The sequence below is a fragment of the Dicentrarchus labrax genome, unplaced genomic scaffold (assembly GCF_905237075.1).
Source record: "Dicentrarchus labrax unplaced genomic scaffold, dlabrax2021, whole genome shotgun sequence".
NCBI lineage: Eukaryota > Metazoa > Chordata > Actinopteri > Moronidae > Dicentrarchus > Dicentrarchus labrax.
In genome coordinates, this window is record NW_026136704.1 from 29,010,491 (window position 1) to 29,027,464 (window position 16,974).

Sequence of the window (16,974 nt, forward strand, 5' to 3'; positions counted from 1 at the left end):
TCTTAATTGCAAAAAAACTTCTCCTCTTCTGTAGTTACTGTTAATTTACTCCTGAAGTGCAAATACTACCAGACCACTTCTGGGTGCACTAAATAGGCAAGAGTTTCACATGTGACACTGTTGTTGCTTTTGACCCCGCTCCACAAAGGGGGCAGAGGCATTACGCAAGGGCAAAAAAAAACCCTTGCTGCTGTCAATTATTTGTGCCGTAAAATAGTAACGTTATAGAAGTTATTAATGATGCAAATTACCGAATGTTACATGTCGGTTTGAAGCTAAGTTAGATAACGTCAAAGTTAACTTTCACCAATGGCGGTCAGCATCAACACCTTGAGTTCTCAGGATTTATTCATTTTTTTGTGCATAACGTAAAGTAACTGTTCACGTTTGTTTGTGTGTAACGTTATAAAACATTTTTGTAAACTCTCCTTGCATTAGCTGGGCATCGTCACAAAGTTGAAAACGTGTCTTTCTGAACTCACAAACGTGATATGTGAGACAGCCAAGCTACCAACACGATGCAGCACACCATGATGTTTTGCCAGAGGTCGACTAGCTAATTAGTGACATCACCTGTTTAAGTGCACAAGTGGAATCAAAATGTGGCAGGACTGAATGGCACATTTTAATTTTTTTATTTTTCCACCTCTGTTGTATAATACAGTATATAAACAAAACAAATAGTAACTGAAATTACTCAGAAATAGCATGCTTCTGCACCATCAGTACTATTATTTTTGATACTTGAGTATATGTTGCTTCTAACATAACATACTAAATGACTTCAGTGTCTTGTTTTAGCCACTTTCACTTAAGTACGTTTTTGAATGACAGGGGACTTTAACCCGTAGTGCAGTATTTTCGTAGTCATTATTACTTCTTCTACATAAGTAAGGCCTCATTTACACTACCTGGTGCAAGTGGCACATGAAAAATGCCATTGCATTTGAAGGTAATGCCATTGCATTTTAGATTAAAGATACACACGTGCACACACAGATTTGTGAGTGTGTGTGTGTGTGTGTTCATGTGACTTGTTTGTCATTGTCTAATATAAACACTTTCTGGACTTACTCTTAGTTAAGAAGATCTGCCGCTGCAATTTGAACTGCAGGAATGGGGGACATTATCATTGTCCTATTTGTGATAAAACCGTTATTAGAAGGACAGACATGGAGTATGAATATTACAACTGATCATTTTGCTTATCTATATATTTTCAGGAAGAAGAGCAGCAGGCTGAGGTCTCAGTCAGACCTGCCGACGTGGACACACCAGTGGAAGGGGTAAGCTTTTTCACAGTATCTATTGGTCAGATACTGTTGGTGCAGCAGCTATGGTACAGACATCTTTCTGTCTTTTCCATAGGACTCGGTTGAAGACGCGTCTTCGTGATTGCAGACATGCAGCAGAGTGGGTTGAGGCCAACAAACAACTGTCTCTGCCAAAGTGGACCGCCTGATATCTGTACATGGGGGAGGAGAACCAGGCTGAGGCTGATCTGCGGTATGGGAGGGTGTGGAAAGATCAAGTGGATGACAATGAACAGGAATCAATCCTGGAGCCCTTCATATTCACATTTTACAGCACTGAGGACATGTGGAAATTCTGTGAGAATAAAGGGCTACAGAACATTTGATCATGTTGTGTGTTTTTTATGTTTTTCTCATTGATCACTTAATAATTCACTGGGATTATACTGTAGATATCAAGAGTTAGGGTTGTATCTATTGGTGTTCCAGCACACAAGAACACAATTAGCATAGACATAGAACCAAAAATTAAACTTATGGTGGTTAAAAATAAAAATACATTATAATACAACAGAAAAACAAATTGAAAAAAATATATAGAAAAAGAGCAGTGCAATAAAGTCAAAGTTAAATGATAATGAAAAGGCAGCGAAGTACTGTATATACTGTGTAGTACACAATAAAATGTATAGGCCTATGACATCTTATGAGATGTTGGCTTATGAATATGAGTAATAACTTAAAAGAAAATTTGTGCACTGACCAATGTTATTCCTGCCCTACATTGTTTTCATTGATCAACTATTTGACCTTCTCTTTTCAAGATCCTCAGCTTTATAGTAGGCTACAAAGACAACTGAGCCCCGAGTCATATCACCCACCGTTTGTTTTTCATATTGACTAAGTTGTAAAGTTAGGCAGTGCAGTGTATATTAGTCTACATATATGGCAATCATTAATGAGAAGGGTTTTGAAAAAGACAATGGCTAATGCTTCAACTGTCCAAATCAAAAGCTTTATTTTTTCCTTTGAATTAATACAGGTTATGGAGGCTTTTTGTCCTAGATTTGGACAGAATAAACGGAAAACACAGAACAAAAATGACAAACAAAACAAAAGTTTACTATATAAATAAAAACGATATGTAATATACATAAGGAATTGATTGATTTAACGTCATATTGGTTACTAATTAATGCATTTGTGAGGAAACCGGAAAGGCATTCGCGATTTTATTTTGAAATGTATCCCGTGCATTTCCAGTCCTAACAGTGGAGGTCTGCAGCCTGGACCCCGTCGGGACAAAACCTCGGATTACACCAGAAGACAAAACTGTTGTAGAAGTTTGCACATGCTCACAGGACACGTGTTATCTACTCCAAGAACTGTTGACTGTCTTACTCTGCTGCATTCAGCAAATCAGCAGGACAATCAGGCAAAGGGGGTGGCCGCCCAGTAAGGAGCAGTATTTACTGTCTCTAAAGCATTAGTCACTGCGCAGGTGAAAGTGGGTCTTCTCTTTCATGAAGCATGGACCTCTATGGCACGTTGATTTTAGCAGGACTCATCATTGTTTTGCTGTGGCTGTTGAGCCTGAAGAAGAAGAGCTGCAGAAAGTTGTGTTTACCCCCAGGACCCTCTGGCCTGCCGATCATAGGAAACCTGCATCAGCTGGACAAAAAAGCCCCCTTCAAAACCCTGCTGAAGGTGAGAATGAGAGGTTAACAACAATGTCTGTGTCTGTGCCTCCACTTGCTCACTTATGTTTAGCTGTGTTGTCTGGTTTGGCTTTAGTGTGTTTGTAACTTTAACTTTATGTAACCTCACATTCTAGCACTGTATGCAAGTGCATTGAGAGTCAAATGCATTTGCCTAAATGTCTGATTCTCATTGTATTTCTGAACAGTTTTGCCAGCCTCAATTGTTAAAAGAATTATAGGTACGCTGTGTTTTAAGTCTGCTGTTTCTCATTTATGATTTTCCTAAACTTTTCCTTGTCCCAGGGTATATCTGTTTGTTTTCTGCAGTGCGCAGGGTGTGTTTGTTCCTTTGCATGGCTGATCTAAAATCAAAGGCATGTTGACTGCTCTGTTTAACTTTCAGCTCAGTGAAACGTATGGCCCTGTGATGACTCTTTACCTGGGGAGCCAGCGCGTTGTGGTTCTGGCAGGGTACGATGCAGTGAAGGAGGCATTGGTGGACCAAGCAGATGACTTCACTGGCAGAGGTCCTATCCCTTTACTGATGAGGGCTACTAAGGGATATGGTAATATGGGAATTTTTGAATGTTTGAGTATGACATTCTGTGTCCTTAAATGTCCAATATGTAGCCTAACACTTACAGTAGGATGCTGTATGGGCAGAAATGGTATATAACATTCATTGGTATGTATGCAGGTCCTATCCTGCAGAGTCCCCCGTGTTTCTACACGAAGCCAGAGCAGACAAACTGGTTCTAGATCAAGCCTTTTGGGTGTTTAGCCAGTTTTACAGCAACTGTATTTCTCCTACATGCTTGGAAGGCTGAGCTGTATTTACTTGGTTGCAACTTCACTGCTAGACGCCACTAAGACCTTCACACTGGTCCTTTTAATGTATCACTGAGAGCAACCAGCAGGAAGCCACTCAGGTGTTAATGAGGCAGCAATTAATAAGAAACCTCTTTAATAAAAAAGGGATGCAGTACTAATTGATATTTGTATAAAACAGGACTGTGAATACAACAAGTATTGATATACAGGCTTTGTACCTGCTTGTACCAACAAATCTAACTACAGATTAAACATTAACTCAACAATACAACAGGCCTTCAGGCTTTCAGATGAGACATGAGAGAAAAATGGAAGTTAATAAAAGCTCAGGCTTTACCCAGGTGAAAGCTAACACCACAGACATTCAGTTGCTCTTAGTTGGGCCTAATTATCATTACCAGCAGTAGAGAAAACAACAAGAGCAAGAATTATCATCCCTTTTTTTTATCTTATGCCATAACTCTTTAATATGTTTTGAACTTTGAACAATATATTGAACCCACTATAGACGAACGCTACTGTTGTAAAATATACTTGTTATGAAGTTGTGGTCCTGTGTGAAGCACTTTGTAACATGTACAAACATTATTGTATTAAAATGATCGTAAAGTTTGCATTAGTTATTCCTCGTTTTGGGCTTCGTTGTATTGCCACCCTTTAGGAATATTGTATTTCAGTCACAGATGCTGAAACTTAAGAATGATCACTCAGAATGAGTTTTATTGCCAAGTAGGTTTTCAGATAAAGGAAATTTGCTTCGTCATGTTGGTGCATACCAATAAACATAGGACAAGGAAAGCAAGTAGTGCAAGTCAAGAAGCATAAATAGAAAAATAGAACACTTTTGCAATGTGCAGTAGAAGATTATTTGGGGGGAAAATTGCATCCATTTATGGTCACAGTTGGAAAGGTTTTTAGTCCCACTGTTTTTATTATTATTTTGTTTTGGAGTTTTCTTAACCCCCACACACTTTCCAACTTGCTTGTTTTATTGCTTAACGGCAGTGGTGTACGGTATATGCAGGTATATAAAGTATACCTATTTATTTTTCAGTTGGAATTAGGTATCTCCATTAAATCTCTGTGTATACATTCATTAGTGTATAATCACCTGAAAATAAGCTCATTCTAAAGTTTTGGTTACCTTAGAATTAGCTGTCCTGCAGAGTCCGCCATGTTTCTACATTCATAATTATGAGGTTGTCTCACCCGTCTGTGGGCTGGTATTGATTGCAACATCTGCACCTCATAATGATCTTTATTCTTTAAAGTATACCCACCTCTCCAGGCACTAATACTTAACAGCTATAATTCTTAGCAGCCACAAACTCTCCATTTATTTCATGTGTGGCGATTTTTTATGAATTTCTTTAAACTACCATTTCTACATCTTCAAAGGTTTGGGGATCAGTAATGGAGAGCGCTGGCGGCAGTTGCGACGTTTCACCCTGACAACGCTAAGAGACTTCGGGATGGGACGCAAGGGGATGGAAGAGTGGATCCAGGAGGAGAGCAAACATCTGGTGGACCGCATAAATCATACCAAAGGTATGTGTGACAATGACTTACTCTATTTCTTCATCAGGTATATATAGGGACAAATGTAACTAAATAGTCACTAATATCTTATTCCAGCAAACCAATATTTATGGACTACATAAACTGTAAGTAAGGCATGTGATATTTTAATTTGACTAAGGGAGAAACATAATACAAATGATAAAACCCAATTATTATAAATATAGGCTGCCATATACAGTAAACACTACTGGAACCCTGGGACTATAATGGTGCCAGCTACCCAAATTAGATTTATCCAACCTAAAGGTCCATTATCTAACATTTAGGATCTACTGGCTGACTGTGTTTTGGTTACCTTAGAATTAGCTGTCCTGCAGAGTCTGCCATGTTTCTACATTAACCCAGAACGGACAAAACACTGGTCCTTTTGTGTTTTTTGCGAGTTTCGAAGCGATTGTTGTTTCTCCTACATGCTTGGAAGACTGAGCTGTATTTACTTGATTGCAACTTCAGTGCTAGACGGCACTAAATCCTTCACACTGGTCCACTGAGAGCAACTCATTTGTCAAAGCAGGCAACAATTAATAAGAAACCCACTCTCAAGGCCTGTATATCAAATATTGATGCTGTGCCTGTTTGTACAAACAAATCTAATTACAGATTAAACACTACAATACAATAGGCTTCCAGATGAGACATGATAAAGAGAGTTAATAATAAGCACAGGCTTTCCACAGGTGAAACCTAATGCTACAGACACTCACTATATTAATATATCCCTTGCTAATGGATATATTAATATAAGTCTTAAAGTAAACAGTTCAGTGGGCACAAGTCAAAAACAAAGGCAGTAACAAAGTTTAGGAACTTAATTGGTTTCCCTCCTTTCACTCAGGTCCACACTGGGGAGATGGAACATACCACTCTATGATGGGGGACAGAATAGTCCAAGTTGCGCTGGCCTTTTTAACAGTCAAATTGGAGGTTTATCATGTTTGTGTTTTTCTTTAGCCACACCTTTTGATCCCACCTTCTTCATGAGCTGCACTGTGTCCAATGTCATCTGCTGCCTGGTGTTTGGTCAACGTTTCAGCTATGACGACGACCACTTCCTCCGCCTTCTGCAGATACTCTCAGACACCCTAAAATTTGGCAGCAGTCCCTGGGGTCAGGTAAGAAGAGGAGGTGAGGAGAAAGTGAATTGGCAGTGTGGGTGGGTTAGTGGTTAGGAAGACCACTGCTCAGCTGGAAGATGAAGTGTTTTTGAGCAAGATCCTCAAAGCAGGCAGCTGACTCTGTAGTGTAGTCACGCTGAAGGTATACTGAGCATTTTCATCTTTTTTCATAGGGACCCAAGCAATAAATGATTGTGAACTGAGTAACATGGGTCAAACCTTCCCATTTTTAAGGTTCTGATTGAAGAAACCTGATTTTCTAAGTTGAACAACTTTTATTGTTAATTAATGTATTTTGGTTCATGTACAGTAAGAGATAATCCAAGATTATTAAATCAGAAATATCTCCAGCAGGTGATTTCTCCACTCATTATTTTATATATCAGGCCACATTAAAATGTATTTTTGACCTTATACAGTGGCCACTTGCTTACCTCCTGTGGCTGAGAAAGTGCAACTGAAGAAAACATGCAAACGACACAACACAGAGGTTCCAGGGTTAACCAGACGTCTAGTCTCCAGTTTAGAAAGATATAAAGATGCTTTGGGTTGTAAACTTGAATTTAGTTGATCAACAATCAACTATCTTTCTTGGCTTTGATTGGTTGTTTTTGTTCAGGCCCAGTGGAGTATTGCAAATTTCATCAGGATCACTAGGAGGAGCCAGAGGAACCTACATTTTTTTTTTTTTTTACCAATTATCTGTCTCATGTACTACTGTCAGGATATAGTAAAGGTTTCAGCAAATATGACAAAAAATACTCTAATAACCTACTGCAGCTTTAACTTTTTACTATATGTTTTTGGTTTGATTAGTTTTTACTGTCCTCTTGAAACACTGTTGTTGTGTTTGACTTGTAGCATTGTTCTAGGTTTGTGTTTACAGTTGTTAAATTATTAAATGTGTTTCATTTCTGTGTCTTTTTCTAAATGCAATGTACAGTGGTCAATATACACTGTATATTGCATTTGTAGTGTTTTCTTAAGTTGCAGTCTCTTGCCCATTCCCCCAAAATTTAGACTAGGTTCAAATTTCCATCTGTTTTTTACTTTCCCTCCAAAAATTAACTGGTAAAGTCATGCAAAGTACAAATATATTTACTTTTGACATGGTTATGATATGGTCAGTCCTTCAGGAAATGATTTGTAGTTGGCATGCAGAGAGTCGGTGAATTTTTAGGTACTTTTGACTCCACTAACTACTGGTTATGGGACAGATTCATTCATTCTTTCCTTTTCCCATCGCAGCTGTATAATGTCTTCCCTGGGTTGATGGAACGGCTGCCAGGTCAACAGCACAGAGCGTTTGCCAGAATTCATGAACTGAGAGAGTTTATAATGAATAAGATCCAGGAGCACCAGGACACACTGGACCCCAGCTCACCCAGAGATTACATCGACTGCTTCCTCATGAGAGTAATTCAGGTGTGACTGAACTCAGCTCAATAACAAGAATAAGCCTCTGAACTAAAGTCATGTTTGTTTATATTTACTATGGGCATTTTTAAGCATTGCTTATTTATTACAATTAATTATTTACTGATGCAAATGCACATACTCCCTTTACTAATACACAGTTCTGCAAATACTGAGCACTTTAAAACCACTAGGTGCACAGATAATCTATTTTAGGGGAGTCTGAATATCTTGATTTTGATCCTGCTCTTCTTGTTTTATTTGTTTAGGAAAAGGATGCCCCCACAACTGAGTTCCACTATGAAAACTTGGTGTCAACAGTTTTTAATCTGTATCTGGCAGGAACTGAAACCACCAGCTCAACTATCAGATTTGCACTAAGTGTAATGATTAAATACCCCAAAATACAGGGTACGTAAAGAAGCCAGTGGGAAAGAAATTCAACTAGTCTATTTCTTTCTTTTACAACAAATACTTGTTTAACCTACTTTCTTTTAAAAACATCTCTATTTTAGAATGTTTACGGAATCATTGGTTACATGATTACATGCATGTCTAAAAAATCCTCAGAGACGTTTGACCCAGCAAATGTTTGGCATGTTTGTTATATAAATTACTTTCAATTAGTAGTTTCATTAAAGTTAATTATCTATGTTTTCCTCATTCTGAAGAGACTGTGCAGCAGGAGATTGCCAATGTGATTGGACAGGAGCGCTGTCCGTGCATGGAGGACAGGAAGTCACTCCCCTTTACAGATGCAGTTATCCATGAAGTTCAGCGTCTTATGGATATTGTTCCCATGAACATCCCTCACTACGCACTCCAGGACATCTCTTTCAGGGGTTACACAATTCCCAAGGTATTCTGGTTTCAACACATAAAGATGCAGTATGTTTTCAGATTATAGAAAATGTCCCATCTGATAAAAGTGTCTTGTTTCAACAGGATACAGTGATTATTCCCTTGTTGCACTCTGTGCTGAAAGAGGAAAAACAGTGGGCAACCCCTTGGTCCTTCAACCCCCAGCACTTCCTGGACCAGAATGGCAACTTTAAGAAAAATCCAGCTTTCTTGCCATTCTCTGCAGGTAAATTTCCTTCAACTATGTTACACACACAGAACGTGGCTGAACCACTGGGCCTGCTTGCTGAACAAGTTTTATTGTCTACAGTTTAGCTCTTTTCTGAACTACGACGATCTCAGGCCTATATCTTCATTCTCATTGTGGTTTGTTTGTTGTTATCTCTCAGGAAAGAGAGCTTGTGTCGGAGAGTCCCTCGCTCGCATGGAGATGTTCCTCTTTGTGGTTTCACTTCTGCAGCGTTTCACCTTGTCTTGCCCCGGTGGACCTGACAGTATAGATCTCAGCCCCGAGTACAGCAGCTTTGCCAATGTGCCTCGCAGGTACAAGATCATTGCAACTCCCCGGGGGTAATTCTATTTTACTGTATCTTCAACCATTCTACTGGCCTATAACCTCCCAAATGTTTAGTGTGCAGCTCAAGCACATTGGTTTAATAGATTTGCATTTGAACGGTTTAAGTGGTGCCAAAGAAAAAACAAACTGGAATTTTTTAATGTGAATGTGTGTGTGTATATATGTGTGTATATATGTGTGTGTGTGTATATATATATAATGTATATTCCTGCTGGAATACTAATTGAAAGGTGACAATAAATACAGTACCTTGTGAAAACGACTCAAACATTTCCATATAATCTATACTTTATACTTTTTCATGCTTGATCCTCCTGTTATTTTCTCTAGATGTTGTTATCAGTATTTACATTAAAGGATATTAACAAACTCTACATTGTGTGACATCGTGTTTATAGATGTGTCAGTACACTGAGTGAAACATTCACAGCCAAGATGCAATTTTTGTGGTTGAACTGATCTTAAGACACTGACGTACACATAAAAATATTTTATTCTAATTTGTTTTATTAATTAAAAACATCAAAATCCTGAGTGTTTTGTCCGAATTCCATCAATCATCGTGTGAGCAACTGTATGGTCCTTAACCCCAGATTAACACACTCTGGTTTACAGCCCTGAGCGAAGTGATGGTGATGTATAGCGAAGAGTTACATCTGTAATTTGATGAGTTTAAGGTCAGGTGATCGGTCAAGCTGTGTGTCAGCCTGTCAGTGTGTTGATGCATGTTCCGGTGTATCACTGTCTTTCGCCTGTGCAACAACGTGAATGTCCATCTCAGACTTTGGGGATCACTGTCAAAGCTGAGGCTGCAATAATGTTAAGAACCCATCAAATTACTTAGAGTACCAACTGTCATGGTAGGTTTTATTAAACCTTAAGACTGTGTCAGGAGGTTATACATCAAGTACACACCATTATATATGGTACTGTATTGTATATTGAGCACTTTTTTTTGGTTTTATAATACAAAATGTACAATGTGTTTTGATCCTAAAGCTAACTAATGAAAAAAATAATTAATTATGACAAAATAAATATTATTAAAAATACTTAAAAACTAGCTTTTTCTAACAAGTATATTCTAGAGCCAGAATGAACCTACATGGGGATAAGTTGTCAATGACTGCGCCAAAAAAGTGATGATGGCACACTGGTGACTTTTAAAAGATCATATTTAATTTCATTTTATAGAGTAACCATTGCATCTAGTCCAAGGTGTCTTCAGCACTGACACTGTATTCTTTGGTACTAGTACCATTAGTGTGTTGCCTAACCTACAACTGTAAAATGCCCTAACGATTGTGTGTTGTGTAAAGAATGTTAAGTGATAATGTCAGCAAACAGTGAAAGTGATCATAGAATTAAAACACACGGTCTCACTGTCACTGCAGGAATAAAGGACTGTATTGAAATGATAGTACAAAGCAGATCACAAGTCCATCTTTCTCAGTTCAGCCACAAACGTGTAGACTGATTCGTTGTTTTGTTAAATGTTGGGCAGGTGATATTTATGCTTCACCTGTTTCTTTACATCCGGTGCTGGTGAGATGTTGCTGTTTGGTAACTGTGGCAGGTACTGAGCCTAGAGAGAGAAGAGGGGAATAAAGAGAAAGAGAACGGTCCCATGAGTAAAGCTCCAGAACTAATTTATTGGCTGTAGCAGGGTATACAGGTTGTAAGTCTGTGGTAATGGGGTGATTTCTTACACCATTAATCCACTGTGTTTCATACGTACCCCTGCCTGTCTACGTCGGGAGCCTTTGTCATGTCGTCTCCCGGGGCGCTCACCATCACGGCCCCAGTTGGCTACTCCTTCCTCCTGGAAGTAAGGCAGCTCCAGCAGCTCTTCACAGGACAGCCGGAGAGAGGGGTCCATCACCAGGCAAGACTGCTCGCACAAAGAAACACAGAGTTGGCATGGAGCGCTGGCATCATCAAAAAGGATCTTATAAATTTGGTTATTAAAGAGTTGGGACTTAGATATGCCAAGCTAACATACATAAAGTTATTTATTATTGGCAAACATATACAGTACACTGATACAATATATCTGTGACAAGCAAATTTTGTGCTGATGTATCAGCCAGGCTCAATTACACATAAATATAACATACCTTCATAACCTGGAGGGCATGAGGAGACACTCCGTGGAAACGCTTTTCCAAGGGCTCCTAAGTAAAAGTAAATGGGAAATAGTAACAATAAACACATTTAATCGCCTCTCCATTAAGAACGTGCAATTTCAGTGGTAACAGGATTCATACCGTTGTATCAGGTTCAGGAATACTGACTCCACTGAAGAAAACATTGGAGCGGAAGACCTGTTGATGACGAGGGATCAGGTCACCTGAGGTTAGAAATGAAATAAATAAAATTTTTCATCCAGTACTAGCATTTTTATCAGCGTGTGTATTGTATGGACATTTTGTTAAATGGTTTGCAAACCTTAAGATCATTAGGAAACCTCACAAAAATGTTGAACTAAGATCTATATTTTGGTGTTATGGCCTTAAAAATAAAAGAGCAAGGCTTGCTTTCTATACCCATAAAGTCCACTGTAATAGAGGTCAAGTTTCTTTAGTGTACTTTCACATCTAACCTGTTTGATTCAGTTCATACAAACTCTTAGTTAGCTTAGACTGGTGTAAATGCTTGAAAAAGGTAGATCTTCGTCTGCTTTCAAGCTAACTGGTGCAGCTTGTTTGTGGCATGTAAGAAAAGTAAACCAACCACAGTATGAATCTAAAAACTGTTGAAATCCATCAGCTAATTGAAGAAACTGTTAAGAAAGCAATTTAATATGCGATCTGTGTAAGTGACCTTCACAAGTGCAGTGCAAGTGAGTTTGAGCAGGTGCATCCATGTGAAGATTAGTTCTTTTAAGCATCCAGTGATGTGGTCCTTTATTAGCGCACCTAGAGTTTTTCGGATGAGGTAAAGCTGGTCAACGTCAGACTTCCCAGGCCAGAGTGGATTTCCATGTAGCAGCTCAGCAAAGACGCAGCCCAGAGCCCACACATCCACAGCAGGCCCATACTGAGTATCTCCAACCAGCAGCTCAGGGGCCCGGTACCAGCGGGTTGCTACGTAGTCTGTGTAGTCATCCTCTGGTCCTGCTACGACACACAGACAGATGGAGATAACTTGTAGAGGACAGGCATACACTTAAATACTGAATAATGAACACTAAATAACACGTACATTGTAGAGGAAGGGATTACAAGGCATGCTTAATGACTACATGACTACATGTTAATGTATGGTAACATAACACTGAAACCTAAGGCAGGAAGGGTAAACAGAGACACACCACACAGAGACGCACTAACTGGCTGAATGGTCCTCCTATCCAATGCAATCATTGAAACATTGAAAGTGAGGAGGACATCAGCAGGAGCTGATATAGGTTCTGTGTTGAATAAGTCATTAGAGGCACATTAACACTAAATGCACATAATTGCAGTGGCTCTCTGGATGACCTACTCAGGATGCGGGCGAAGCCAAAGTCGCAGAGCTTGATGACTCCGGTTTTGGTGAGGAGGATGTTCTCCGGCTTTACATCGCGGTGGATGCACTGCAACATAAATGCTCAGGATCAAGGATGTGGCAACACAATACACAGTCTCTTAGTAATAGAGAAGAGAAGAGGCTTTTTAAAGGCTGACAGATTAGGAATGGACGTGGATGAACAATAGCAAGAGATCAGAAACCTATAGGCATTTCAGTATTGAGACAGAACACTGTATTGCAGTCACTGAGACTTAAATGATTCCTGTTCTGGGGAATTGAGTTCAAACAAAGTCGGAGTTTGTGTTCTGGGATTAAACTTTATTTTAGTCAGAGTCGTTGTTCACAAGTTTTGTGATCTGAGAAGGTTGCGAATTTCTGGACAGCTTTAGTCAATTCTCAAAAGTCTTCGAGACAAACATTTTGTACTGAAAACTGAGCTAGTCAAATATAAGCTGGTTATGCAAGGTTCTGGAAATTGGTACATATTACAAGATTTCTATTGCACACGCTAGTATTTACCTGATATATCGATTAATAATAACTTGATATGGCATATGTAAGCCAATGATGGAGCTAAAAAGCACTCACATAATAAAGGAAGCAGAATCATGCAATTCTACGCAGAATCAATTATAATATGTTCACAACAGCGCCACCTAGTGAAATAATACTTTCTATTATAGTTTTAAAGGTGTTTTCCACTAAAATATTACTTTATCCAAGTATTTATAGTTTTAAAGGTTTATTCTACCCACATACTAATATTATAATTATAATTATCTCATTATACTGGTGAAATAAATATGGATATGGATTTGCAGTCACTAGGTCTCAACCAGATATTGAAAGGTTAAAGAGAGACAAAACAAATAAAGATAAGCAGAACAGTAGAGCATAAGGATATGTTCAGAAGTTTATCTTAACACAATAATCAGGGGCTGAAGGCTGAGAGAGTTATTTGTTCCTGTAGTCGTTCATTCTTTCCATCTACATTGTAAAATATGGTGGACAAAATACACATTCTGTAAAAATATGATAATCAAAAATCATAAAAAAGTCAGAGTTTATCTGAGGCTGCCCCCAATATTTTATAATGTAGTCATACTAGGAAAGGCAGAAAAGAAGAAAAACGAAGTGGGAGAAAGTCACAGAATAAATGCATGAAAATAAAAAAACAGCATTAAATTAAGTCCCAGATAAGAAATATACTGACATTGTGCTTGTGGCAAAAGTTAACAGCCTGCAGAGTCTGCCATACTATACTTTTCAGCTGAGCCTCTGGTACCCTGCAGAGGACAAGAGACAAAGGAATATTGATTGTTGTAAGAGGAACCAAACAAAACCTATTTAGCGCTCGTGTTTTCCTTGTCTAGTATTCCAGCGATTTCAAAAAAGAAGTGGTGCTTTTAACACAGCCCTCTTGTCACCCGGGTAACCTTCGGCCTGTCTCTAACAGCAACAGTGCCTTTGTTTTCAGGAGCAGCTAGAGTTTCTGCTGCACAGCCGTCTGAGACGAGGAAAAATGGTCAGACAGCAAATGGTCATTGTGGCCTCGGGCTTTCTGTGTGACTTCACATGACAAAAACTGTAAAGGTTATCTTGTGACCATAGAAGCACGAAGTAAAAAGAAGAACCTCTTTTCCCTAAATAAGAGATATTTTGGTTTAGACTTGGCTCTTCCTCCCTCACGATGTTGCCATCATTCACACATCTTAGCAACAGTCTTAACTCCCTCTTTGTAATTCACCCGTTTTCTTCTGCTGGCCTTCACTCCTAAGCAGTACTAACAAATCAATATAGACACAGTGAGTTATGTGGCAAGCTGTAAGCTAAACACATAACTTACAAGGAAAAGCCTGCATTTGCACTAATGGAAGAAGTATTCAAATACTTTAGTTAAGTAAGCGTCACAATATCACAGTGTAGAAATGCTCCATTTCAACAGTCCTACTGCATTCAAATTGTGCTTAAGTAAAGGTTAGAAAGTATTATTAGCAATGCAATTAACACATCAAAAGTAAAAGTAATCGTTATGCAGAAGAAAGGCCCCTGTCAGCCTTACATTAATATAATTACATTATTTGATGATTACTGACGCTTTAACAAATGAGCAACATTTTAAAGTTGTAGCTGGTTTAAAGGGAGCTAATTTTAACTTTAATAATGCATCATATTTTATTAACTGGTTATAGGTTTTTTATGTACAATCCTAATCTGCAAAGTAAAAAAGTAAATAAAATTGTCAATTAATTAATTCTGCATGTTTGTCATGAATTCTTAGAGAGGTGCCAACTAAATAGATAACAGACACACTTCTGAACACCGAAAGTGAACGATTAACGTACATTTTCCATGTATAGCCTTTTAGTATGTACCACAACTCACTGCTCTCATTCAGAGCAACTCAGAGAGCTTGAACTGGTACACTCAGATCTTACTAAACAACACTCGAAGACGATGTCTGCTGTACGTCTCAACCACTGCGAGGCAACCTGCAACCTACCCTCGAGGGTGTTTGTCCAGCTCATTGAGGACCGTCTGCTCACAGAACTCAAACACCAAGTGGAGCCGTCTTTTCCTCCTGAAGACCTCCAGCAGGTTGACCAGATTCACGTGTTTCAGCTGCTGCAGGGCCAACAGAGAAGATGTGACAGCGTGTCGGTGCTCAACAGCCCAAAGTATTGGACAAAATATTGAATGAAACATTTAATAAAAACCTACAGATAAGGTCTGCCCCAGCTCTGACCCTGTTATTTGCTTGTATGTCTTTACGTATTGTCTCCAGTGCCTTCAAAGTGTCTGTAAAGCTCTTTAAAACCGCCTTGTGTATGAATTATGAGTGTATAGTTATAATGTCTCATTCCTAACCCCCCCCAAAAAAAAAAAAAGATCATATAACTTAATGAGTGCATGTGTACCTGTGTGCGTACACGTGTCCACCTGTGGTGTTAGATGTGAGCAAACTTGATACTATTGGGTAATACCAATCTCTTCTCACCTTCAGCATGCGTATTTCTCGCAGTGCAATCTTCTTAATGACCGGGTCATCTTCAGATTCCACAAACTTCTTGATGGCAACTATCTGACCAGTATCTCTGTGTCTGCATTTGAACACCACGCCGTAGGAACCCTCACCAATTTTGGCCAGCTTTTCATATTTCTCCATTGGGCAGTTAGTAGCTGTCACCTGTCAAAAAGGGCAAACAAAACAAACAAACTCACCACCTCACTAAATTAAAAACAACATTAAAACAGATAGTTCCTAAACTTGATTAGAGGATTATTATTGTTCGAAAAGGTCGTAACCCTGAGAGGTGATTCCACAGTCCAAGAAGATGTGTTTTGGTTTTTGTAGACAAACAAACTCATGCAGGGTTAACAAACAAACTTAACTATAACAGTTCGTTAAGTGTCACAACCTGAAGGGCTGAAGGTGAGACTCACCTGTCCACAATTAGAAAGGGTCTTCATCGACAAGTCAGCAACGAGCCTGCGGGTGATTTCAGTCCAAAGCTGACCTTACATGTAGCCTATGAGTGCGCAGCCACTTCTCTCAGCCTCCCTGAGTTAAACTTCATAACGTTTGTATTATTGTTCCCTCTCTCTCTCTCTCTCTCTCTCTCTCTCTCTGTGCTACTGCTATTACTCTCTCCCCCCGCTGTCTCCACGGTCCTGCGCGTCGTCACTACCTTGGTAACCCCCTCTCTCTGGTTAGTGTTTCCCCGTCGGCTCCGTCCAATTAAGTCGATGTAAAAGTCTCCATGCTTGAGTTTCACGCTGTCGTACGTCAACGTTAACGTTACATTCATAAAAACACAAGAGAAGTGCGTTAATGCGCCGCTAGTTACGATGTTTAACTTACCCCCTTAGAAACTGCGCAGAAAAAAAAAGAGCAACGCCGATTCACGAAGCCGGCTACGTCAGTCCAACGGGAACAAACGTTCGCTGTAACCATGGAGACAGTTGGCCGACGGCTAAGGTGGTTTCAGCTAACGTTATTTTAAATATGTGTTAGTAGTCTTAACAGCACTGATCCTATAAATGTTATCTCAGGAGGACGTGTATGATAATGGCAACATTCCCAATAAACGTAGCCTGTGCAATTTTATTGATCCAAAGTTGAATTT

General features: G+C 39.2%; 2 protein-coding genes and 1 long non-coding RNA gene across 5 annotated transcripts; 2 read left to right on the forward strand and 1 right to left on the reverse strand.

Moving 5' to 3' along the window:
- Positions 1–924: 924 nt before the first annotated feature.
- LOC127363097 (uncharacterized) lies at positions 925–1,382 on the forward strand. Its single transcript, XR_007884662.1, has 3 exons — positions 925–952; positions 1,224–1,286; positions 1,369–1,382. It is a non-coding gene; the product is annotated as an uncharacterized LOC127363097 (long non-coding RNA).
- A 1,107-nt stretch (positions 1,383–2,489) lies between these two features.
- LOC127363090 (cytochrome P450 2F3) lies at positions 2,490–9,708 on the forward strand. Its single transcript, XM_051399557.1, has 9 exons — positions 2,490–2,960; positions 3,357–3,519; positions 5,183–5,332; positions 6,317–6,477; positions 7,729–7,905; positions 8,166–8,307; positions 8,568–8,755; positions 8,842–8,983; positions 9,147–9,708. The coding sequence occupies exons 1-9, from the start codon at positions 2,784–2,786 to the stop codon at positions 9,329–9,331; spliced, it is 1,485 nt and encodes a 494-aa protein (XP_051255517.1). The 5' UTR covers positions 2,490–2,783; the 3' UTR covers positions 9,332–9,708.
- A 1,015-nt stretch (positions 9,709–10,723) lies between these two features.
- LOC127363094 (cyclin-dependent kinase-like 1) lies at positions 10,724–16,739 on the reverse strand. 3 transcript variants are annotated; one of them, XM_051399568.1, is made up of 10 exons: positions 16,292–16,739; positions 15,846–16,034; positions 15,351–15,469; positions 14,061–14,133; positions 12,821–12,911; positions 12,253–12,453; positions 11,602–11,684; positions 11,452–11,508; positions 11,073–11,225; positions 10,724–10,919 (listed from the first exon to the last, which is right to left on the reverse strand). In XM_051399568.1, exons 1-10 carry the CDS (start codon positions 16,316–16,318, stop codon positions 10,824–10,826), a joined length of 1,089 nt encoding a protein of 362 aa, XP_051255528.1. In that variant the 5' UTR covers positions 16,319–16,739; the 3' UTR covers positions 10,724–10,823. The 3 variants fall into 3 exon arrangements, with proteins under 3 accessions (XP_051255528.1, XP_051255527.1, XP_051255526.1); XM_051399567.1 differs by having other exon boundaries at positions 12,253–12,450; positions 15,351–15,472; positions 16,292–16,736; XM_051399566.1 differs by having other exon boundaries at positions 15,351–15,472; positions 16,292–16,736.
- Between the last annotated feature and the right edge of the window lie 235 nt (positions 16,740–16,974).

Excerpts from the sequence above, each read along its gene's own strand:
- LOC127363090 (XM_051399557.1), top strand. The coding sequence starts at position 2,784 with ATGGACCTCTATGGCACGTTGATTTTAGCAGGACTCATCATTGTTTTG. Across the intron at positions 5,333-6,316 it reads CCGCATAAATCATACCAAAG|CCACACCTTTTGATCCCACC; the intron begins GTATGTGTGACA and ends GTTTTTCTTTAG. Across the intron at positions 8,308-8,567 it reads TAAATACCCCAAAATACAGG|AGACTGTGCAGCAGGAGATT; the intron begins GTACGTAAAGAA and ends CTCATTCTGAAG.
- LOC127363094 (XM_051399566.1), bottom strand. The coding sequence starts at position 16,318 with ATGAAGACCCTTTCTAATTGTGGACAG. Across the intron at positions 12,454-12,820 it reads TGGCTTCGCCCGCATCCTGA|CAGGACCAGAGGATGACTAC; the intron begins GTAGGTCATCCA and ends TGTGTGTCGTAG. Across the intron at positions 11,226-11,451 it reads ATGCCCTCCAGGTTATGAAG|TCTTGCCTGGTGATGGACCC; the intron begins GTATGTTATATT and ends TTGTGCGAGCAG.